This window comes from Bos javanicus, chromosome 25, assembly GCF_032452875.1.
Source record: "Bos javanicus breed banteng chromosome 25, ARS-OSU_banteng_1.0, whole genome shotgun sequence".
Lineage (NCBI taxonomy): Eukaryota > Metazoa > Chordata > Mammalia > Artiodactyla > Bovidae > Bos > Bos javanicus.
The window spans coordinates 34,427,428-34,452,366 of record NC_083892.1 but is presented as its reverse complement, the minus strand read 5'-3'; the positions used below and the strand labels follow the sequence as shown (position 1 = coordinate 34,452,366).

At 58.7% G+C, this 24,939-nt stretch overlaps 1 protein-coding gene across 5 annotated transcripts in view; it reads right to left on the bottom strand.

Annotated features, from left to right (window-relative positions):
• Positions 1-24: 24 nt before the first annotated feature.
• DTX2 (deltex E3 ubiquitin ligase 2) overlaps positions 25-24,939 on the bottom strand; it is a 36,509-nt gene continuing 11,594 nt past the window's right edge. For 4 of the 5 annotated variants that reach the window (XM_061401976.1, XM_061401978.1, XM_061401975.1 and 1 more), the window contains 9 exons: positions 22,607-22,961; positions 19,698-20,334; positions 13,654-13,754; positions 8,352-8,492; positions 5,750-5,823; positions 4,352-4,510; positions 3,107-3,268; positions 1,493-1,582; positions 25-582 (listed from right to left, as the gene is read on the bottom strand). In XM_061401976.1, the coding sequence (XP_061257960.1) occupies positions 355-582; positions 1,493-1,582; positions 3,107-3,268; positions 4,352-4,510; positions 5,750-5,823; positions 8,352-8,492; positions 13,654-13,754; positions 19,698-20,334; positions 22,607-22,874 (1,860 nt within the window). In that variant the 5' untranslated portion in view covers positions 22,875-22,961 and the 3' untranslated portion in view covers positions 25-354. The remainder of the gene's footprint in view (positions 583-1,492; positions 1,583-3,106; positions 3,269-4,351; positions 4,511-5,749; positions 5,824-8,351; positions 8,493-13,653; positions 13,755-19,697; positions 20,335-22,606; positions 22,962-24,939) is intronic. The other variant, XM_061401980.1, reaches the window with a different exon arrangement.

Genomic DNA, 24,939 nt, shown 5'->3' with positions numbered 1-24,939 from the left:
GGCAAACCCACAGGGCCCACAGTCTTTGGCTTTAGGGCATTTATTGCAAACAGAACATCTGAGGTATGAAAAGCTGACCCAGACTCAGGCCTGCCCCGGCGGCGCACACGGCAGGCAGCCTCTCCTCACCCCGGACACTGGGGGCCCCACGCAGCCTACGGAGGACGGAGGGGCCCACACACTGAGGTAGCAGCATCCGAAGCCTCCACACGTACGACTCCCAGCCGCTCGCCCGGTTTCCACAGATAACCAGGCCTGGCAGGCACAGGGAAGGGGACGGGTGGGCATGGGGAGCCTGCACTCCACATGGAGCCCGCCGTTGTGGTGGACGAATGGGGCCAGCCAGGCTGCAGGTCACTGCTGCTCCAGGCAGTCCTCGGTCACCCCCTGGGCGGCCAGCTCAGCCAGCACATTCTGAAGGTAGTTGGGGTCGGGGTAGCCGTGGCCTGTCACGTTGCGGTCCATCTCAGTCTTGTGGTGGATCTCGTTCCACACCACTGTGTCGGTCTCCCCGGTGGTGCTGGATGTCCCTACTGTGAAGATAAGGCGCCTCTTCCAGGCCACCTTCAGCAGCTCCAGGACCTGCCCGAGGGGAGGGGATGGGGCGGGGAGGGGAGGGGATGGAGGAGGGGAAAGGGATGATGTGTAGGGGGGGTGGGGGGTAGGGGGGAAGGAGCAGTGGGGAAGGAGCAGGAGAAGGCTATGAAGGAGTGCTCAGAACAAACCCTGGCTGCAGGGGCTGGCCTGGAGGGCAGACACTCCTGACAACCCCCTCAACTCCCTCAGCCTCTCCGCGCCCTTGGGGCTGTCCCCACCCAAAGCCACCACCCTGGCTGTTCTGTCTGCCTGGAATGCTCTTCCCCAGCCTTCTCATAGCTGTTTAGTTGTGTCCAACTCTTTGCGAACTCATAGATTGTAGCCCCCAGGTTCCTCTGTCCATGAGATCTAGGCAAGAATACTGGAGTGGGACGCCACTTCCTTTTCCAGGAGATCTTCCTGACCCAGGGATCGAACTCACGTCTCCTGCCTTAGCAGGGAGGTTCTCTACCGCTGAGCCACCTGGGAAGCCCCTCCTCTGAGCTGGGAAGCCCCAAATCAGGACTCAGTGCAGAGGCGGCTCCACAGGCCACCCCCATCACCCAGGGTGAAGAGGCCCCGGTTCCGCCCCATCCCATCACACTAGGCCGCAGGAAGACCCCTGTCCTCCCCCCAGAGCACCTGTGGTCAGGTCGTCTCTGCCTGGATGCCCCATACCTGGACGCCTAACCTGCAGCAGGTCCCCAGGAAGGGGCAGCCCACACCCCAGCCAGCCCGCAGGCTTCATCCCCTCCTCCTGTTGCAGTAAGATGGGCAGAGGCAGAGCCGGTGCGGCCACCGAGCTAGCTTTCCCAACCCAATAGCCACCCGCTGCTCAGGGGCAGCCAGGCCGGACTTGCCAGCTGCGGGGCAGGGGCACGGAGGCTGCTCCCAGGGGTGGCAGCCGGGCCTTTACCTTGCGGCCCTGGGCGTTGTCGGGAAGGTAGCACTGGCGGGGAAACCCTCTGGCAGTGAAGGGCTTTCCAGGGTTGGGGTGTTCAGGGCCCTGCAGGAGGAACACAGATGGTGAGAGTGGGAGCTGAGGGGCTCGCGGGCTGCAGAGCTGCTGGGACAGGGCCCCCTCTCCCCAGCCGCACCCCGACACCTTCCAGGCGGGGCTCCTCCTGCACGCAAGTGACCAAATCAACCGCTGTCTCCTGTCTCGCTCTAACGACCCACCGTGCACATGGCCTGCCCACACCTGCCCTCCCTGAACCCATGCTGCTCTGCTGGGCACCACACACCCTACGGCCTCCACGTCCCTGAGGAAACCAGACCTGTCAGAGGCCAGACCGGAAGCTCCTACTTCACTGGCAACCCTCTGGGCACAGGGCTCTCTGGACTGGATGGCAGGGCCTGCTTCACCATCCCTGGGGCGCACAGCACCTCCACTGCTCTCTCCGGATGGAGCAGGGCCCCAAGACCATGGCAGCAGGCTACCCAGAGGGCGAGGGCTGGAACCACGCTCAGCCCTTGCTCTGCCCTCAGCCCATGGAGACACACCATGCTGCTGCTGCTGCTGCTGCTGCTAAGTCGCTTCAGTCGTGTCCGACTCTGTGCGACCCCATAGACGGCAGCCCACCAGGCTCCCCTGTCCCTGGGACTCTCCAGGCAAGAACACTAGAGTGGGTCACCATTTCCTTCTCCAATGCATGAAAGTGAAAAGTGAAAGTGAAGTCGCTCAGTCGTGTCCAACTCTTCGCGACCCCATGGACTTCAGCCTACCAGGCTCCTCCATCCATGGGGTTTCCCAGGCAAGAGTACTGGAGTGGGGTGCCATTGCCTTCTTCGGGAGACACACCATGTACAACTCCAAATCCCCCTCCTGCTTTGTGGCTCTACTGCTGTCTAGAATGTTTCTAATTTTTCCAGTTTCACTTTGAGCACAATGTCACTTTGGAGGACAACCAGGGGAAAGCACATAATTGGAAAAAGCAAGGGACATCCTGTCCTCCTGTATCTTCCCTAGCCAACGAGGCTCTGGGGGGATGCTGAGATCCCCCGGTCCAAGGCAGAAACCTGAGGAGCCCAGACTCTTGCTGGGTCTCCACTGGGACCTGCAGCTGAGGTTCCTGCTCCCCCACACCCCACGCAGGTCTGGATCAGCCCACTGAGCTGGTCCCTCAGGAGTGGTCAGGCCTCACTGCAGGCACCTCTCTGCTCTGCACTCTGCCCCTTGGGAAGGTTCCTGCTTGTGGGCTCCCCAGCCAGCCAGCTAGCCCAACAGAAGCTCTTGTTTTTCCTGGTTAGATTCCTGTGGGCCTTCTGCCCAGTACAAGTCCAGCTAAGATGCCTCCGCCTCCAGGAAGCCCTCCCTGGTTCAAGAAAAGGCAGGGGCCATCTCTTTGCTTCCACAACCCTAAGGGCTGGATGGAGCCCCCAGCACGAGTGCCACCTGATTGCTGGGAGTCTGACTGGGCAGCCGGGCCCCCTCAGTGACCCCGGGGGACAGAGTGGGACAGGAAGAGCCCCAGAGAGGGGCCGATTCCAGAAAGATCCAAGGAGGCTCCTCTTGTGCCGTGCCCCTCACCTGAATGCCGTGGGGAATGTTGTAGACTATGAGGATCGTCCCACAGTCCTCGTGGCCAGGGAGGGACATCTGAAACGTGAACACCTCCATCTTCCCCCGGGGCTGGGTCCCAGTCTTCTCCCCGTAGATCGTTTTGCAGGAGGGACATTGCAAGCTTCCATCCTGGGACAGGGCAGAAGGTTGTGGACTGAGCTGGTGGCCCTGAGAGGGCACCCAGGCCAGCCACCCCGCTGACTAGATGGGAAAGAGACCTGCAGGGACATGGGTTTGGTTCCCTGGTCACCCAGCGGGTCCTAGGCCAGTCGCCCAGCTCCCTGGCAGACTCCTTGCAAAGAAATTCAATTTTGGCAATGTTCTTGGAAAGGTAAGTTTTCCCCAGAAACTCATTATGCAATTTTCATTAAAGAGTCAAAGTACCAAGAGACTTGCATCAATTAGAGAAATTAGGTTTATAAACCAAAGTCTACACAGTTGCTGCTGCTGCTAAGTCGCTTCAGTCGTGTCCGACTCTGTGGGACCCCAGAGGCGGCAGCCCACCAGGCTCCCCCATTCCTGGGATTCTCCAGGCAAGAACACTGGAGTGGGTTGCCATTGCCTTCTCCAGTGCATGAAAGAGAAAAGTGAAGGTGAAGTCGCTCAGTCGTGTCCGACTCTTCGCGACCCCATGGACTGCAGCCCACCAGGCTCCCCCACCCCTGGGATTCTCCAGGCAAGAATACTGGAGTGGGTTGCCATTTCCTTCTCCAATGCATGAAAGTGAAAAGTGAAGGTGAAGTCGCTCAGTCGTGTCCGACTCTTCGCGACCCCATGGACTGCAGCCTACCAGGCTCCTCCGTCCATGGGATTTTCCAGGCAAGAGTACTGGAGTGGGATGCCATCGCCTTCTCTGCTACACAGCTGAGTCATGTTTAAAATGGAACAGAAAACCCTGTGACGGAAGGACTGCGAGGCTGGAGCCCTGGCCGGTACGCGTGGCAGAAGGATGCTGCACAGAGGACAGCCCAGGCACGAAGCCCCACAGGCCTTGGCTCTCTCTGCTCCCCGACCTCTGTCCACTCTGGCTAAATCACACCAACGGCAGGGCAGCCTGGCGTCGCCTGCCCCCAGCGCCCGCCGCTGCAAGGCCAGGACTGCGGACGTCTCAAGGCGGTCTCTGGGCAAGCCCCAGTCGCCTGCTCAGGTGCGGCACAGCCAGGACGGGCAGGTGACCCTGATCCCCCCACCCCGGCCGGGGGCCATGGGTACCTTGTTCCCGTTGCAGTACATGGCCAGCAGGCAGAGCAGGTGGAAGGTGTGGCTGCACTTGGCCAAGCAGCCCACGGCCATGGGCCCAAAGGTCTTGCTGTCGGTCACGTCGCTGTACCCAGACGCCACGGACAGCTTCTCCATACAGATGATGCAGTCCTGGAGGGAGACCCCACACGGGGCAGGCTCACCCACTGCCCCTGCGCCACAAGGGCAAGTCCTGAGGACCAGCCGTCATCTGCGGAAATGCTGGACCCCAATCTAAGTCAACCCCACAGCTCTCCATTCTGGAGGCTGGGAGCACCAAGGGGTCACTGGTGTCTGCAGCCTGAGCAGTCACTGTCACCGTGGCAGAGGGGATGGCAGGTGGCACTGAGCCTGGGGGCTGCTGTAACGCCTGGAGCCCAGGCTGAGAAGGCGGCAGAAGAGCCAGGCAGAGAGGAAAGGACAGGAGGGGCCCACAGCACTGGGCTTTCCAAGGGAAAGGGAACCTGTCAGAAGCACAAGCACAGCAACAGGCAGGCAGGAGAGGAAGAGAGCGTACTGAAGCAGGAGCCAGCACTGCTGTTGGGGGCCAGTGCACCTGCAGGGCAGGGGTGACCTGGGTGCAGGGGAACAAAGGGGAGGGGACCAGGTCCCGGGAGGCCCTGAAGGCCATGACTGGGGGTGGGGCTTTGTCTTACACATCAGGGTAAGCAGAAGCATTCCTCCTGCTTAGACTCCTGTGGGCATTCTGCCCAGTATAAGATGCCTCCGCCTCCAGGAAGCCCTCCCTGGTTCAAGAAAAGGCTGGGGCCATCTCTTTGCTTCTGTAAGCACAGCAACATGGCAACAGGCAGGTGGCATGAGCAGTGGGTACTAAACCATCACGGCCACACATTGGCTGTGTGATCAGCAGCAGCTGGCGGGGAGGCTGCCGGGGGCCAAACAGCCCAGCTGTGTCAGGTGAGCACAAGGGCAGAGAGATGGACAGACTCCTGTGAAGGGGGTGGGCAGGAGGGGAAGCCCAAGGTGAGAAGGACTTCCAAGTTTCTGTCCAAACCTTTACCAACCAGATGCTTCCTATGTTCTCGACTTGCAGGAGAAGGCGGCCAGAGAGTCCCCAGCTCTGAACCGGCACACGTGACCTTGAACCCACCCCTCAGGATTCTCCAGGGCTCTCCATTCAAACTGGAGAACAGTGGCATCACAGCCCCAAAATGAGACTCAGCAGAGACGGGTCAGGTGAAGCCGTGATGGGGTTAAAAGCAGGAACCCCAGCTGGCCCTGCCCGAAGCCAGCAGGGCAGGACTGGTCTCTGGACGAGGCACCTTCCGGCAGAGGACAGGCTGGGGGCCTCGTCTGAGCCACCCCGTTACCAAACAAAAGCAAAAGCAGCACGGCCCCCACAACACACACCTCCTCCGGGGCCGTCTTCAGCTCTTCGGTGTAGTTTCTGATCACCTGCTCTGGCTCTGGCTTTGGGGACCCTCCTAGGAGAGAAGAACATAAACGGTATCCTGAGGAGAACAAACTGGAGATGCTGGGATGAGAGAGGAGGACAGGGAGCAGTCCAAGCTGCCGGGAGGGAGGTTAGGATGGCTCAGATGGGAAGGTTAGTGTGCAGGAGAGGAGAGAACAGGCCAGGCGCAGAACAGTCCAGAGCTCCACCGGGGGCCGGGGTGGGGGGTGGGGGGTGGCCCCAGGAGCACTGGAGGAAGAGAAGCAGAGATGGCAGCTGGCCACGGCCTTCAGGAGCCACAGGCGGGGCCTCAGCCATGGCCCCGCGCACCTTCACTCAGGAGCCCAGACCCAGGCTTCAGAGGACATGCAGGAGGGCTAAAGAGCAGCTTCTAAACAAATGCCCTGGAGTGTGTTCTGGCCAGGTGATTTTACTCAACTTTCATTACTCTCAGAAGAGAGTCTGGGTAAGAGAAGTAAGTGTTCTGAGTTGTGTGTACAGTGCACGCCCGCCCTGCGGGGACATCCGTGTGCACACAACCGCAGAGACGGCCACACAGCCACAGCCAACCACGGCGCTCTTGGGCTTGTCCCTGGACTGGGGTGCCAGTGACCCGCCTCCTCGATTCCTCAGCTGCCCACAGCTCTATCGCCCCGCCTCTTCCTCTCGAAACCTCCCACGCCTCCGTGTGCACCTGAGCGTGAAGCTGGGAGGGGAGGCCCTGCACCGAACAAGCCCCACCCCAAGGACAAGCACCCCCTCCCCACCTCCCGCTGCAGCCAGAGAGTCAATCAGCAGAGTCACAGAGTGGCAGCAAAACAGGAGCAGAGGGAGGGATGGGGAGACCGGCCCAGTCTGGGAGGGCGACGCGGGGAGGCCTGCCTGCCTCAAGTCCGGGGGAGCTCCTGGTCCCAGCCTCTGAGACCAGAGGGGCTCTGGCGTAAGCCCAAGCTCCCAGCCATCAGCCTGTGGCTACAGAGCCTTACAAGTCTGAGGGCTCAACAGCGGGAGCCCCCTCTAGACCAGAGGAGGCCCGGTGACAAGCAGGAGGGAGTGGAGGGGTCGGGGCTGGGTGAGGCCAGGATGGAGTCTGGCTCTTAGGCTGGGACCAGATCAGGTCACCTCTGAGTCTCAGGTCACTCATCTAAAAAGTGGATCTGACGCCAGCCCAAGAGGTGAGCACTGAAAAGACATTAGCTGCTATGACCTGAGAGGCAGCTAGAAGCCAATGCAGACCAGGCACCCCCATCGACACGCATACACATCCCCAGACACAGACCTCAAGGACCCTGACTCTGCTCACTGGAGAGAAAGCCAGACCAAAGCACGATCCCCACCAGCACCAGGTGGCCAGCCTAGTACCTGGGACTCTACTCAGGGGAGAGACCTTCTAGAAAAGGCTGGTCTAGAAGGCCACTTTGGTGACAGGCCAGTCTCCAGCTGAACCCCAGAACCCCTCCGGCAAGGCCTGTCTGAGCACCCCTTCCTCTCCCGCCTCCCCGCGTCCAGGCAGCCTTTGGAAACTGACAGTAACTCTCCATGATCCACTTTTCTCAAAAGAGGGCCAGCCAGGTGACCGCCTACCCCACGAAAGGACATCTGAGCCCAGGAAGGCCAGAGGGTCTGCTGAACGCCGTGTTTTCAGAGCAAACCCCGAGTGTCGCAGGAAGCGGCCCTGCCCACAGATCCAGCCCTGAGGCAGAGTAAGAGGGAGCAAGGCTAGGGGTGGTGATGGCAGCTGGGCTCTCAGGGCCGCCCGTCCCTGGCTTCCCTCCTCCCCTCCTCCCGACGGTCAGAGAGGCAGCGAACTCGATCACCATGTGCCAGGCACTGCCCCTGTGTGTGTACTTCCTCTTCTTCCCACACCGGTCTGCTGGGTAGGAGGCCCACTGCTCGTGAATGCGGAAGCTGGCATGAGATCACAAAGCTGGTGAGCGAGCGCTGCAAACCCAGACTGGCAGGGCCAGAGCCCTGCTCACGCCATCCTGAAGGTCCCCGAAGCAGTCACTTCTCTGGCCCAGTGAGGGCAGCAGAGCCACGGTTTTAGAAATGACAGGCGTAGAACTTACTATGCAGCAGCCCCTCCTCTTGAATTCTCTTCAGACTCACACAGCACCTTCTAACAGTTCTGAAACCCCTTCTCCCCTAGCCATGTGACGGGAATGGCATGGTCGTTGGGGGCCCCTCTGAAGCAGCCCCACGTGGGCTGGCCCCTCCTGAGACACACGGTGGCCCCAGTGGAAGGGACAGAGCTGTCCCCCCTCCTAAGCCTCGTCTTGCCTCGAACTTGTGTTTACAGTCACTGAGTCTTCAAGCACAGGCCCCTCACGCTTCCACTGCAGCACTGAACTCTGGGTCTCACAGGGGAGTGGATTCCCAGGGGCCAGGCTTGCTGCCAAGGGCAGGATGGGCCACCGAGCCCATCACCACCCCCGCAGGCGAGGGGAGGGCGAAGGGCCGAGGTGGTCAGAGGAGAGAGGCCGGTGCGGGAGAGTCAGAGGCAGCGAGGCTCGGAGGAGGCTGAGCAGAGGCCAGAGAGTATTTGTGAGCAGGAACTACCTTTCATGGACATTTTCCTCAATCTCTTAACTGAGCTGTGACTTTTAGAGGCCAGACAGGAGGCGGGAGGGCTGGCGGGCTGGGGTGCGCGGCTAAGACACACAGGGAGTCCAATGGCTGACATCAGAATACTCGTCATGCCTACACGGGGTGCAAGATCAGACATGCAGAGAGGGGAGAAACGTTAGAAGGAGCTGTCCGGCTCGTGACCGCCACAAACCCCAGCTGCACCCAGGTGGCACTGTCGATGGCCATCAGGACTCGCCCATCTCCCCGGGGAATCTAGCTGCTCGAGGCTGCCAGGGCCCACCCAGACCGGCAGGGCTGAGCTCGACAATCAGTGAAATGCCAGTTTGTGAGAGCCCTGGCCCCAAGTTCCAGGAGGGTCTGAACAAGCACCCCATCAGCCTGTGCCCGGAGCATGCAGATGGGGAGGCCGTGGCTTCAGGAGGGCAGAGGGCAGAACACCACCCCAAGACGCGTCCAGAGCGGATCTGGGGGGGCCGCCTCTCCATGCCAGCGTGAGGAAGGAGAGCAGAGGGCAACACAGGAGGGTGCAGCCAAGCCATGGAAAGGCGGATGGTCCGGAGCTTGCGGGTCTCCCTCTGTGCCCCCGCAGCCGAGCCCCCGCGGCCCCCAGTCGCCTGGCCCCCCGTGGGGTGCTGCCTGTTCTCCGTGCACCACCCGGCCTGTCTAGGTGCCTTCAGAGCCATTACTGGGGGAAACAGGCAGGAATCCTGCCCCAGGGTCTGCCTCCTCACCGAGGTGTCCCTGTGGCCCCCAGGACCACTCCTCGGGAGCAGCTAAGGTCCCAGCCCGGAGCTCCCTTCTCTGGTCCCTCAGCCGAGGCTCAGACAGCTCCTCTGGCCGTGGTGGGAACACGGGGCAGCCCACAGCGGGAGGGGCGGCAGCAGGCGGCCACCCCGAATGGACTGTCCAATCTTGTCACTCCTTCCCTGATGCCTGCAGAGCGGATGCCCCACTCCTCAGTCTGGTGCTCCGCCCGTGCCCTAGCTGACCCTGACCCATGCTCCCTAAGGACCTGGAACCGAGCACATCCTCCTGCTGGAGGCACCGCTCCTGCCATGCTCTCAGCTACTCTGTGGTCCACACCGGCCTCCACCCTCCCCTCCCCATCCCTTAAGCACCTCCTGCCGTGAAGAGGGGCTCTGGGCTTCCTCTCTGCCACCCCCTTAGGGAGTTAACAGGTGTTCAGAATCTGGCCTGCAGTCTGGGCACCGTGGACAGGACAGGCGGACCTGCTGCCCTCTCCAGAGGTGATCCACAGCAGCCAGGGGGGAGCTGGCCCTGGGCTCCATCAGGCCCCACCGTGGCCCCCACTGGAGAACAGAGGTTCTCAGCACAGCCCACGTGCCCAGCACAGGACAGCAGCAGAGTCTGGTGGCCCAGGCAGCGCTGGGTGCACTGTGCCAGAGTGCCCATCAGAACACCGAGGCTGGACGCTGGGCACTCGTCCAGCAGGCAGTGCGATGCCACAGCATCCCAAGGCTGTTCCTGGGCTCCAATGTGGCTCCCCTGGGAACTAAACATTGGGTGGACTGGATGACAAGCAGGCAGGGGGTGCAGACAGATGGAAAGAGAACAGTTCCTGATGGGAACCCAGGAGTTGTGTGTGCTGACTGTGATTTATTCTCCCAGAAGCCACCGGACCCTGCCCATCAACCAGACCCATCTCCCAGCTGCCCCTCCTTGACCACCCATCTAGAACGGCCACGTTCCCCTCCAGCTCATCTCCTTCACTCCACTCCATTCTCAGCACCAGATGTAACATGGGCTTCTGTCTTTGTGACTGTCTTCACTTGATCCGACCACACAGGGCAGGGCCTGGTCACAGGGGAGACCCAGTCTCTGCCTGCTGGGGAGTGGACATCCCTGAGGCCACGCCATCAGCCCCGCAAGAGGCTGGCATGGACAGCGCTGCTGCTGCTTCTAACGAAGGACCCGCTCCTCCTCATTCCAGCCACAGACAGTAAGTCTCAGTTTACATGCCTGCGGAGAAGCAGCCCCTGGCTCTGCCGGTCTGCCTTCTCGTGAAAAAGTGTGAAGGTCATCCTGCAGCCAACACGTCACAAAAGCGGCATCCAGTGGAGAGGATGGGGGAGGGACACGAGGGGCCATCACAACTTCCCCAAGAGCAAGGGCTCAGGGATGTGCCCCCCCACAAACTCCCAACATCCCCAAACAACTGTAACAGGGCGGACAAGCACAGCCTTTCCCACTCTCATCTTGGTCTGCCAGAGCCCCTGGCAGGTCCCACACCTGGTCACACGTGCGAACTCCCCCTTTCTGAAGCCCAGCGTTGGCCTTTCGTCTAGTGACTGGGCTCAGATGCCAGCCTACCCTCCTCCTGCCCTGGCCTTACTAACCTGGCTTTGAGGCTGTTACCCCTCCCCTGGGGCTGACCGGCCTTGGGCAGGTCCTGGCAGCGTAAAATGCAGACACTCCTCCTCCCTTGCTGGTTTGGAGCCTGGCCCCGGCCTGGGGGACCCACTCCTCCCCACACCCCTTAGGGAGGGGCCCTGGCCAGGCGGCAGGCAGTAAAGCCATCCCCCGAGGCGCCTGGCTGACGGAGAGGCGGCCCCTCCTCCAGCGCAGGGTGCACGCAGCCCTTCGGCAGCGCAGCTGCTGGCCAGGAGCCTGCCTGAGAACCCCTGGGCCCAGGTGCTCACCTCAGTGAGGCACGAGTACTCCCAGATCCATGACCAAATCCACAACCACCGCCCAGCTGAGACGTCTCTCCAGCCCCTGCTACCTGGGGGTGGGCCCAGGGTCCCTGGTTCCCTGGCGCCCCACACAGCTGCCCCAGCAACAGTACAAGCCAGAGCCCTGCGTTCAGGGGAGGTGGTGTTCAGCCACTGACTTGTCTACTCTTTCCTCGCCAGGACCCACTACTGAGCTTCAGGGTCTGTCTCCCTGACAAGCACATGGGAGGTTAAAACGCCCCAGGATCACTCTGAGAGCAAAGGTGGCAGGGGACACAGAGAACAAGGCCAGGAGAGGGTCCCGGCCCCGAGAGTGCCTCAGCACCCAGACCACTGCTGAGCTGCGGGTAGAGGGGACCATGCTGGTATTAGGCCCTCAGCGACTGCAGGCTGAATGGAGCCAGGCACCTGCAGGCTGGGCTTGCTCCCGCAACCTCTCTCCAGCAGTACATGTACACATGCACGCGCGCGCACACACATACCTCAGCAGTACATGTATGCACACGCGCGCACACACACACACCCCAGTACATGTACGCACGTGCATGCACACACGCACACACCCCAGCAGTACATGTATGCACGCGTGCGCGCACACACACACACCCCAGTAGTACACGTATGCATGTGCACGCACACAGACGCACATACCCCAGCAGTACAATTACGCACGTGCACGCACGCACACACACACACACACCAGCAGTACATGTACGCACGCGCGTGCGCACACACACACCCCCCCAGAAGTACATGTACACACGTGCATGCACACACACACACACCCCAGCAGTACATGTACACACGTGCGCGCGCACACACACACACCAGCAGTACATGTACACACGCGCGCACACACACACACACACACCAGCAGTACATGTACACACGTGCGCGCGCACACACACACACACCCCAGCAGTACATGTATGCACGTGCATGCGCGCACACACGCACACCCCAGCAGTATGTGTACGCATACACGCACGCGCACACACGCACACCCCAGCAGTACATGTACACACGTGCGCGCGCACACACACACCCCAGCAGTACATGTACCCACACGCGCGCACACACACGCACACCCACACACACACCCCAGCAGTACATGTACACGCGCGCGCACATACACACACACACACACACAATCCGAAGTACCTGGGCCATGTGATGCCACGAGAAGACCTAAACTGGGCAGGAACTATCTAGTCATCTTTGCTCACTGTTCTCTCTGCCGCAGCAGAGGGCTGATGGCTGAGCAGGTGAGTGTGTTCCGGAGGGCTTGCTGGTTAGCATGTCCCCTCCTGGGCCCTTCCTGGCCCCACTCTCTTGTCTCCACTACATCTCTGACTGGTCCTTCCATGTCCTTCAAGTGCTCTTCTTCCTGGCGGTCCACCCAGTCTCTGTAAGTTCACACACTCCTGGGCGGGCAGACGCCCCCCTACTCCACCCCACACTGCTCTTCTGAGCTGCCCATCCAAACTCCCCCGCCTCCAGGACAGCTCCACCGGCCACAGACATGGACCCACCAGACTCGGGAGCAGCACAGTGTCATAGTGAAGAGCCCAGATTCTGAGGCCAACAAGGCCTGGGGCTGAATCCCACTCTGTCCAGGACTGGCTGCCTGGCCTTGGGAGGTTTCTGGAATTCTTAGAGCATCAGTTTCCTCAAATGTAAAATGAGAATCAAAGTTCCTCCCGCACAGAGCTGCTATTGGGATGAAATGAGTCTCGTCCTTAGTCACGAGGACTTCGCTGTCGGCAGCACACACCAGGCCTCATTCTATTCCTTCCATCTCACAACCAGTCCAATCACTGAGTCAGAAGCCCTTACCTCCATCCACTGCAAAGGCCCTAGTCAGTGGTCAGCCGGCCTGGGGCACGAAGCCTGGGTCCACACGGCCTCTCTGCCTCCAGCCTGGGCCTCTCCAGCCCGCCCTGTGCTATCACAGTGACTCACCCAGCACACGGACTGGCCAGCTTCCTCCCCTGCCTCCGCCTCTAAATGACGGCGGTTCACCAGACGCCTCGGTGTACCTTCATGCCACAGTCTACATTCCCCCTAAGTTAAAAAACAACTCTCAGTGGCTTCCCAACACCCACAGAAGGAATTCTGAAAACCGTTCAAAGGGGCAGGGTTAACAAACGACCTAGTGAGACACAAAAGCCACTTGCTCAAAACGTGAACTCCAGCCAAAAAAGGTGGAGGAACTCCCCAAAGGGCCCCTGTAGGGAAATGCCTAAAGCATGTCGGAACAGAAAAGCGACTCCTGAACCATAATTCAAGGTGACGTGAAAACGTAAAAGATGGAGAAAGTCGGAACTGTGCACCCACATCATCAGGTACGATCCCCTCCACATTGAGACAAATGAGGGGGCACCCAGGCTCACTCACGGGGGGACAGGTCACCATCAATGAAAAAAGGCGCTGCCCCCCCAAGGAGCCCCTGTGGGTTTCCACAAGAACACAGAGGGTCAGAAGACCCCCTCCCCACAATCTCCTCCCCCGCCCCACACATTCCCCACCCGCAAGTCCCACCCCGGCGGACATGACTGGACCGGAGACCACCTGCCTACCTGCGAGGGCTTGCTGGACCCGGCTGGGCTTCGGCATCTTCACGGGCACCGTGGCGGGGACACTCCGGGGGCTGCTCACTGGACCGCTGGGCAGGGAGGCACTTGGGGAGAAGAAGGGGACAGAGCTCAATGTGAGGAGCTGACTTGGCAGAAAGTGAGGAAGACCCTGGTGCTGCCGAGGCCCCTTTGCGGTTTCACTTCCCCGCAGCAGCCTCTGCACTGAGGGCTTCTGGTTTTTCTTTTTAAGAGGAAAGATCCCCACGAAGAATATCTCAAAGGATGGGCGAAGAGGTCTGATGGTCACGACTCTCGAAAGCACTTCCTCCGTGAAAATCAACCAATAAAAGTCAGACTCCAGGTGGGGCACTGGGGAGGGGAGGGAACACTGGGCAGGGAAGAACACGGCTGGGGACAAGACTCATCTTTTTACATGGTATGGATAACGAAGTGTTGGCTGTCACAAAATGCTCTCCTGGACAATCCCAAGACTCTGAAGACAAATCCTAAAAGAACTATGAGCTCACCAGCTTCACCGAAATGAGGGCTCTGTGGTAGCCAGAGAGTGGAAGTCCAATAGAAACCACTCCTAGTGGTCAAGCCCAGCACCACCAGTAATGGGCCAGACATCATCAGGAACTCCAAGAAAAGATGTTCTGAGAAGGAAATTAACACCCTTTTTGTGGTTTCTGCCAAAACAGCATAGCCTCAGTCCAATCATGAGAAAACATTTGATGAAACCAAATTAAGACCATTTGACAAAAGTAACTCTTCCAAAGTGTCAAGGTTATGAAAGATAAAGAAAGACTGAGGAGCGGTTTTATCCAGAGGAGGAGGAGAGGAGGAATGACAACTGGATACAGAGTGGGTTCATGGATCGAGAAGAGAACAACACAGAAAAAACTGATGAAAATCAGAAAAGTCCTTAGCTAATAGTCCCACACCAATGGTGAGTCTTTGGTTCTGGCAACTGCACTACGGTTATCATGAAAGATGTTAACACAAGAAGTCCAAGTAAGAGAGATGGAAACTCCACTATTTTTGTAACTTTCCTGTAAATCTATTTAAAATAAAGGAAAAAAAATTTTTTTTAATGAAGGTCTTGCTTCCCACAGTGACTAATTCCAACTCTCTCACTTGGCTTTAAGCCATTATATATGTGTGTGTGTGATTATATTTTTACTTTTTCACTTTTTAAATATCTGTTGATTGATCTGACTGTACTAGGTCTTAGTTGCAGCATGTGGGATCTAGTTCCCTGACCAGGGACTGAACCAGGGACCCTTGCACTGGGGGCTCAGGGTCTTAGCCACTAGACCATCAGGGAAGCCATCATATTTTTAAATGGTAATAAATCCATGCCAGTATAGGTTGTGGGGAGCCCCATACTGGAGACGGCTGATGCAGATGGCCCGAGGTGCCTGCTACTCCCTCCTCGTCCCAGTGACTGTGTCCTCCAGCCCTGCTCATGTTCAAGATGATACAAGACGAAGGGTCCGCAGCCCCTAACTGGAGCTCCCCGAGGACAGGGCCTGGGTTCACTGAGCTCAGGCCACAGCCAGGAGCTGGAAAGGTGCTCAGGAAACGATGGACGCCTCCAGCCTGCTGTCCTACCCTCGCAACGGCCAACAGCCCAGCAGCCACCTGCTGGTGGCAAATGCTTCTGGGAGCTCCTCCAGCCCCCTGCCTACCGCCAGCCTCGGGTCACACATGCTGCTGGTGGACGCAACGGGGAGCTGGCCGGTTCTGGTCCACAAAATCTCACACTGGCTGGTACTGGTTTTCACTTCTGGACTTTACGCTTCCTGCTGCCCATGTCTACTGTCAGCCCCAAGGGGACAATGGAACCAGGTCTGGATGCTCTGCTAAGGCAGTGGGGGAAGGGCTGGGCATGCACGACACCCGGGCTAAGGCTTTGGCCCCACTAAGCTGTTTAATTTGAAGCCACACCCCACCCCCTTCCTGAGTGTGTTTCTTCAATTCTCAGGTTCTAGAAGTGAACGACTTGGAGAAGATACAGTCCTTGGAGGCGTCCTTCACCTCCTAAGCCAACTCAACAGGGAGCAATGAGCCAGAAAAGTGGGAAAGCCAAAGCCTGGCTCTGCTGCTCCAAGGGGTGACCCAGCGGGCTGGGCACCACGGGCCCAGCAGGGCCAGGGCAGCGGGGTCTCCCCTTGCTGGCAAGAGGCCCATATCTGAGAGAGAAGGCCAAGGCTCAGGTTCTACCACAAGAATGAGAGCAGAAAGCAGACAGGCAGTAAGGCTTCCAACAGGCAGCTCACGGAGGAAGTGGGACCAGGAAGCGTCAAAGTTCCATCTGCCTAGGGGTCTCCCGGTGTCACTTCCCCTGTGACTTTCCCCAGCTCCTCCCCTATACGTTTCTCTGCTGTGATCCGAAGGGACAGAGAAAGGATCCAGCGGTTTCCACGACGGGGACTCTGAAGGGCAGACAGAGCCTCGGAGGTCACGGATCCCCCTGCGCTGTCCGCTAAGAGCTCAGACTGGCAGAATGTTCTCTGCTGTGGGCACCATTTGCCCATGAAGTGCCCTTCTGAGAATTCCTTCCTATCAGCCCCCTGCCTGCCTGTTGGGTTCCTAGGTCTCCTACTAGGCCCTCCCTGCCTTTCCCATCTAAGAAACCATCTCCAGGAGCTTCCAAGTGGAGGTGAGAACACAAGACAGAGATTTCTCATCGTCTATTTGGACAGGATTGGACAGTCCTGGACAAGGGGCAGAGCTAGGAGGCAGGAGAGCACGGCATGCAAAGCTTCCCTCCAGTTCCCCACAGGGGACCCTCTGAGCATGTGCAGTACAAGACGCTTAAGATGCAGACAGAGCCTGGGGACCCCACTGCCAGCACCCACTGAGGGGCACGTCGAGTCCCCTTTCCGAGCTTTACTTTCTCTCTCTGTAAGATGAGAATAATCCCCCAAGCCCCCCTGGGTGGCTGCCAGGCTCAGTGTGCAGTACGATCCAAATGCCCGCTGTGTCCCAGGTCCCAGTGGAACAAGGCGGTTCTGGAGAGTCGTGGGGCCCTCACCAAATCCTGACCAACACAGCCCTGTCAGAGCAAAGGGAAACTTCTGCAACTGCCCTAGCCAACTTGGTAATCTTACAAGGGGAAAAGAGAGACGTAGAGAGAGAACAGAGGTGAGCCGAGGGCTCACAGTGAGCGAGTCAGGAGTCAGGTCCCACTGGAGTCCAGGACCCCAATCCTACAAGTTTAAAGAGCCTGACTGATAGCAGGAGGGAGCAGGGTGCAACTTTCAGAGGCTGGGAGAACAGCGGGACAAGAACAGAGTAGATGGACGAAAATGAGAGCCATTTTCCTAGGCCAGGTGAGTGCAGGGGCAAAGACCCCCGAGACCTTGCTACAGCGAAGCTGCAACAGAGGGCTGCTCGTAATCACCACCCCGAGTCAGCAGAGAGCTAACACCTCTATTAAACAATGGCACACCCACTATTAAACAACGTGTGCATGACACATTTTGGAAAGTCTTCCATCCAACATCATTGAAACACAAGTCTTGGTGCTTAAAGGGATAAACTTCAGCTACCAGGAAATTTACTTAAACCCAGCGGCTCAGTGACAAGCACGTGTCTTCCCGATAGATTACTCACTCAGAGAAAGGCTCCTGGGGCAAGAGGCGGGTCCATCAGCTGAGGTTTTACCCGGATTGAGCAGGAAGGGATTTGAAACTACATGGGTTCCAAAAAAAGAACCCACAGGGGCTCCACAAACTTTCATTTCGCTCACTCACAGGTCCTTCCCAGGGGCTACCAGTAAACGCTGCTGGTTCCCGGTTTCCCCAGTCTGTGGCGCTGCCCACCCCATCACCTTCCCCTCCTCACACCTGGTAACTTTCACCTGATGCTGCTGATGCTCGCTTGGCCTGGAGAAACTACACCACAGCCGCTGGAGAACTGAGGTGCCAAGTGTTTTCAAATCCTCCCAGCCCAGCTGGGTGAAGAGGTCAGGGATTAATTAGACCCCCTCTGGCTCTACAACAGCCGTTCGAGATGGCTGACTATAGAAGGCCGCACAATGAGTTAGACGCGGGAAGACTGACCCCTGCCAGTGAAAGACGCCCCTCCCTGCTCCTGAAGAGATGGTCCAAGAGGTCAAGGTGAACCCCCCGTCAGGAGGCAGGCCCCTCTGACCCTGCTTCACCTACCAGAGCTGGCTGGCGCAGTTCCCACCTGGTGTACAAGGCAGGGTGGCAAGGCAAGCAGCAACACGCACGGCCAAGCAGCAGAGTGAGGCTACCTGGCCCCGCAGCCTTCCCTTCTGGAACCTGCCTGGACGGGGCCCTCAGGCTGGGGAGGGGAGACTCCAGAGAAATCTCAGGGGAGACCAATGGGAGCCCCGTGCCAGAAGAAAGCAACAAAGCCCAAGTGGTCGCCTGGCTCCTCCCAGAATCCCAGCTCTAGAACCTTTGAGAAACCTGCCTCAGTTAACACGTCAGCACACAAGCCCCAGGAGGCTGGGCAAAGCTGACCGAGTCGTAAAAGCGGCTTCACCCTTACTGATAACCCTTCTGGGCTGGCAGACGTGACGTGTTTTTCTCTAAAATAGACTGACCCACGTACTGGAAGAGGCCTCGCAGGGCACTGGGAGGGACTGGGTTGGCACTGAGCCCAGCATGCTTATGTCTCTGGGGAAGGCCCAAGCCTTACCCGTGCTTCCAATTTCCAGAAAGACCTCAGAGCCACGAGCCCCAGCTTCAGAAAGGAAGAGACGTACAGGAAGACACCAGGACCCAGTGGGCCCGCCTTCTTCTCCGCAGCGCCAGCCTCTGCACGCACCCGTCAGGACGTCCTGTCTTCCTCTCACTCCAACTTTCAGATGGCTTCCAGAGCTCCACGTGCCCCACGCGGCCCGCAAGGGGCCTGGGTTTGAGCCCAGTTCTGCCACGTCCTGGCTGTGCTGCCAACCCCGCCAGCCTCAACATGCTCCCCTGGAATCTGGGGACACCACCTACCACAGGCCGTTGGGAGGATCTGAGAAAACCGAGCCTGGCTATAACGGGTGCTTGGTGAGCGAAGCTGTCATTGTCTTACCGAAGCCGGACGGGTCCTCTGGAGAAAACACTAGAGGCCCCAGAAGCTGCCAAGGAGGTCTCACACTGGGAAGCTTCAGCCCTCCTTGTGGTCAGGAGGGCTGGGCTGGGTGAGCGAGGTGGCACCAAGATGCTGACTCTCCGGGGAACAGGGCAGCCACAGGCCCCCACGTCCACTCACCGCCTGCTGAGGTCACCCTCTCTCAGAAATCTGCCCCCATCCCGGCCACCACTGTGAATCCTCAAAACGTTCTGCAGGCCCCAGACTCTCAATAAAGATCAACGCCAAGGCCCCTGGTCAGGGACAGGTGTCTGAGCACCCCAGAAGCATCCACCACTGGCCACTCCAGGGTTTCCCACTTTGAAGCGTCACCTAGCTTAGATGGGGCCCATTTCCTCACTTTGTCGGGGTGCCCTAGGGACCCGACTGTACCCCAGGGGCCAGCACAGCAGCCAGCCTACAGCACCTGCTGCCGCCCCCACACGCTCAGCGTTGTGCTCTTTCCTCGACACTGTTAAACTCCAAAACTGGGCTCCAGCCTTCCCCTGGACGAGACCGTGGGCTCGGGGAGAGGACTGGACCTTCCGTGTTTGTGATTTCAGGGCTGGGCACACAGCAGGCGTCAGTGAAATGTCCTCATGTACCCAGCAGTGGGCACACACACACAGCCAAATAATCTAACTGCTCAGAGAGCCCGATTCTCCTGAGCCGATGAACGGATCACTGGGTTTTTAACCCACGTGGCAACTACCAGCACTCACATGCCAGAGGTCGTGGAGGTCGGTGGGACGCAAGGCTGTGGATGGCCGTGGTCCCTTGGCACCACGTGATGCATGCAAAGGACATGACCAAGTGGTGGGGCAGGAGGAGGCAGGTGCCAGGTCTTCACGGCACAGGGGGAGCCTTCCCAGCTAAATAAGGGCGGAAACCCAAGGCCCTGACAAGGCGCACGGCTGGACACAACAGCTGTCAGGAACGCAAGATACCTGGCTGCGCCGGTGGCAGACGGTCCTGAGGGCTGGTGCTGCGACGCCAGGTGGGAGAGGCTGGAGCGGCAGAGGGGCGCGCTCCCCAGGGAGGGCGGTGCCCCGGCCCAGGGGTTGGTGGTGTTCAGCCTGGGCGCAGACCTGGCCCCCGAGAGGGAGGGCTTGTTGTACGGAGCAAAGGCCTGGTGGGTCCCCCAAACAATGGCGGTCCTGTGTGGGGGCTGGGGGACGGGGTAGGCGGGGAGGTTGGTCATGGAGTGGCGGTAGCGGCCTGACACAGGGCCAGTGGTACCACCGCTGAGGCACTGATGGCAAGAGCAGGCCACCCCCGTGTGGCCCGGCGGGGCGATGACGGTGGTCACTGGGTACGGGGGCCCCGCCTGGCGCCGCACGCTTCGGCAGAAGCTGGAAGTCTTGTTGGTCTGCGTGTGGGTGGCATAGTTGACGGTGTAGTTGTACCCCAGGGGCGCCAAGTCCACGAGCTGGTTGCCCTGGGCCACCTGCTGCTCCAGGTAGTCGCAGACGCTGGCCTCGTAGGCCGTCCAGGAGTTGTCGTCACCCAGCCACTCCCAGACGATGCCCCGGCCGGGGGCCGAGTGCTGCGCGAACAGGTGCCTCCGCACGGCCCGCATGGTGCCTGTTAAACGGAGGGACGCACGTCAACAGCTCATCTGCCGCCCTCACCACCCTCAAACCAGGCGCTTTAAAGTCCTCTTTGTTCCCTACAACCAACATAAGATAATGTGGTCACAATATACACACATGGGTCATGCTGCTGTCTGACCTAAAGGCTGACACTGATGACTCTCTCCAAATCTGGGATGAAAGGCAGAGTGCACTCTCTGTGCAAAGAAACTGCGGACCAAAGGGGTGAAGTGGCAGAGGGGGACCGGCCTTTCTCAGCTGGACTAGGGGACGCTGGACGCTGGGGTCAAAGACCAGCTGTGGCTCAGACCCGACGAGGCCTCTCAAGACACCCCTAATGACGAAACCTGTGTGGGCTGACCGAAGACACCAAAACAAAATGTCTGAAGAAGACAAAGCCATCTGTAATCCAAGCACCGAGAGGAAAGCACGCTTCGTAGACTGAGATATATTCCTGCCCATCCAGTCTTCTAAGCACGTACGCTTAGGTGCAGCTGAGAATCACAGCGAAAACCTTTCCTGTTTCCATGTGCTATGCTGTAGGTAATTCTTAGGTCTCTAAGACTCTGTGAAACTCATTAACTTTTTTTGTTTTGTTTTTTTGGCCCCACGGCATGTGGGATCTTAGTTCTCCCACCAGGGATGAAACCTGTGACCCCTTGCAAAGTGGAAGTGCAGAGTCTTAACCACTGGACAGCCAGAGAAGTCCCAGAAACTCATTAACTTTTACAGACTTTTCTTACACGGATGTACCTGGATTCCCTTGGACTTCTCAGGTAGCAACTATTAGGAAACACCTGTGGTTACCTTATATGAATAAACCAAATTGCATGATTATGGAAAGGAGAAAGGAAAAAATCGATTTGGGCCATGCTTCCAACAGTACTTGCCAAAAGATGATCACTGCGATTACCCTCTACCTACTCTCCTGACCTCAGCAGTCAGAGCAATACATTTAACCCCCAAATCAGATGACGTCACTCTTCTGCCCAAATCCTCCTGGGCCTCCTCCTTTTAGAAGAAAAGCTGAAGTCCCTTCAAGGGTCAGAAAAGCCCTGCATGAGCTGCCCCTCCCCCTGGCCTGTGCCTGGCCCTTCCTGGTGACCAGGCCACGCAAGCTCTAACTTCAGAATAACCTCTCCCTACACTTTACACACCCTCATAAACACTCACTGACCCAACCATACATGGGTCACGAATTATTTATCTTGCTCGCTGTCTTTCTTGGTGACTGCAAATGTCATGAGGGCCGGGACTTTTATCTGCATCTGCTGCCTGGAAGCCTGAGTCCTCACACCCCCAAGGAGGCTGCTATGGGATCAGAGCTGGATTCTTCAGGCTGGGCACCAGTGCGTTTGGGGCCAACAGTTCCTTGTCGTGGGGCCAGTCCTGTATGCTGTAGGATGTTTATTTTGTAGCATCCCAGGCCTCTACCCACTAGATGCCAGTAGCACCCACCCCACAGTCCTGACTGTCAAAAATGTCCCCACACGTTGCCCAGTGTACCAGGAGATAAAGTCACCCTCGGCTGAGAACCACTGATTTAGAGGGACAGGCACAGCTCTGGGAAGAAGCTGGCGGCCCCATTCTCGGTAACACTGATCACTGCTGCTGCAGCTGGTCAGTCGCCTCAGTCGTGTCCAACTCTTTGCAACCCCATGCACTGTAGCCCACTAGGCTCCTCTGTTCATAGAATTCTCCACGCAAGGACACTGGAGTGGGTTGCCATGCCCTCCTCCCGGGAATCTTCCCGACCCAGGGATTGAACCCAGGTCTCCTGCATTGCAGGTGGATTCTTTACCACTGAGCCACTGGGGAAGCCCATACTATTAATATAAACGTAGGAAAGAAAGAAACATGAGTGCACAGCAACGTGAAGTGACCCGCCCAGGTGACACGACTGTCCTTCAGGAGCCAGAACTCATCACCAGGCCCTCTCCCTAGCACGGTGTGCCACGCCCACGCTGGCTGGCCTGCTGGCCTGCTGCTTGCTAGACCTTCCAATCTCTACAGGCAGTTCTGCTTTGGGAGACAAGGGGAAGGGGCCGGGACGGCCTCTGCGCTGTGTTTCAAGGCACCCTGCACCATGAAGCGGCACCTCACACGCCGTGTGGTGCCCGCTACCACTCAGCGTCCGCCTCCCAGCCCTGTGCGTTTCAGAGGCAGGATGGCGCTGAGAGTCAACTCTGTGACCCGAACACAGAGCACAATGTCCGGCCCGAAGGAGGCACCTAGACACACGCTAGAGGCAGGAAGGGTCTTACCAGTGTCCTGGCGGAACTGCGTCCAGCTGGGGAGGTCAATGATGTAAGGAGCCAGTGAGGGGTCGGCTTGACCTAAGGGGATGCTGTGGGCCAGGCTCCCCAGTCCGAAGCGCTGGCCCTTCTGCTGCACAAACTGCTGCTCGATGTAGCTGCAGACGGCGGCGCTGTAGGGGTGCCAGGTGCCCAGCCCGTCCTGCCATTCCCACACGGCCACTGCCACCGGGCTGGTGTACACCTGAGCCAGGGAAGGGCTTGGGGCCATGGCCATCTTCCCCAGGACTCCCTGACTTCCCCAACGGCTTCAGACCACGCTGGGCTGGAGTCTCGGGTTCATTGCCCAGTGCTGCCAGGAGACCTGTAAACAAGACAGACAAGTGGTTACCCACACACACGGTGGCACTGCCCGAGTCGGTCTGGGTGCAGGGAAAAGCTCATGCTTTTCCAGCCACTTTTTCCCCTAATACCTTAAAAGCTTCATGAACCAAATACCTTACCCTGTTTCTCTGCTCAGGCAGGCAGTCAGAATCCAGCGTCAGTCAGGCAGTGCTCTTACCTCCACAAACGTCCGGGAAGACAGTGACTGAATTCCCGGTGCTAATATCAGCCCTGCTTCTGTCCCTTTACCAAAACTTTCCCTCTGGCCCAGCTACTAAGTGTATCTTTTGATACACTTAGCATATTTTCATGAGTCACCTCAAATCCTTCGTGGACGGGGGCCATGAGGACGCTTTATACCTGTGTGGGGATGACTTAGTTCCCCAAGTTGGTTTGTTAAGACACAAAACAATACCTGCTGTGTTACAGATTAGAAAAAAACCAAAACAGAGTCTCAGAAAGGACCAGGGGCTCAAGGGCAGCCTGGGGTCAATAGCAGAGCAGGGACTCAAAGTTGGGGTGGGTACCAGCCCCACCCAGGCCTCCAGGCCCCCCGGGCTCCCACATCATTAACTGTGGAGCCCGAGACGGACATCCAAATCCCTGGGCGCTGAGCTCCTCCCTCTCCGGCCTCTCTGAGCCCCGCTCTCGGGTCCCGGGCCTCGATGACCAGCAGCCAGGTCCAGAGACTTTACATGCATCTCCCGAGGCCTCCTCCCAGTCACCCCCGCCTAGTTGCATCATTCGTGGTTTGCCCAGGCCACCCGTCGTATAAACTTCGCCCCCACGGCACCACGGAACATATGCAGGGGTGACGGCGGTCCCGGTCTTTCTGTCCTCCTCAGACGGCAGACGCCCCGCAGGTCGGCCTTGTCGACAGCCCCATCACCAGCCCCAGCACAGGCCATGGAACGCAGCATGAGTGTGACAGGGATTAGCTCTGAGCATGGCTGAACTCAGGAGAAGATGACGATTCCAGTGCCTGCAAGTGTCTGAAGGAGAGGGGGGCTGTGGACTCACACGGTGGCAGTGCCCAGAGCGCCAGCTCCGGGGGTGCGAGGGGAACGGGGCCGATGTTCAGTGACAACACCAGAGGGACTCGTCTCAGTTAAGTGGAACAGACTGTCAAGGCGGTATTTCTCCCACTTTATGGACAGGAAACTAAAGCTCCAAGAAGTCAAGGCGCTACTGAAGGCCACACATATGGTGCTGAGAGACAGCACAGAGTGCACACCCAGGTCACCCGAGCTGATGCCCTTCCCTCAGCGGGGAAGGCTCAGTAATGGGCTCTACCTCGAGCTCCACTTTCAGGCCCCGCTTAGGGAGGAGAGAAGGGGCAAGAGGGGGAGGGAAAGAGGAGCCTGCATCTCATGCCCTGAGCACCCTCAGCTGTGACGTCCACGGAGGGCCCTGGTGCCAAGAGGGTCGCAGTTACGGCATCTGCTCCGGTTCCCACCCAACCCCCTTAAGCACAGGCATCAAATTTTGTTCCCACTTTGCAGACGAGGAAACTGAGGCCCTGGAAGTTTCAGAAACTTGCTTACATGGCCACTAATGAGGCCGGGACCCTGGGCTTTCGCTGCTGTCCCCGAGACTGCACTCCAGCAGGGTTTCCGTGAGAAGGCTGAGACCATCTGCCCCACGAGAAAGGCAGACCTGGAGCAGCACGTGAAAAGTAAGGGGCATGGGCTCTGGCGTCCACACACCGCTTACTGTGCTCCATTCACTGTGTCTTCTGATGAAGGTGACCAGGCCCTGCCAGCCTGACTTCAGGTGGACACAGCCACATCACCCTCTACTCTAAGTGCACTCCTCAGGGACTCAGACGGACAGGTGTGCTAAGGCACCCGGCAGATATCAGCAGGCCTGGGCCTCCCTCCCTTTCCCTGCCCCCTCCACCCCACCCCTGCCTACCCCTCGAGTCTGGGGCAGGAGCGGTGGCCCAGGGCGGCTCCGTG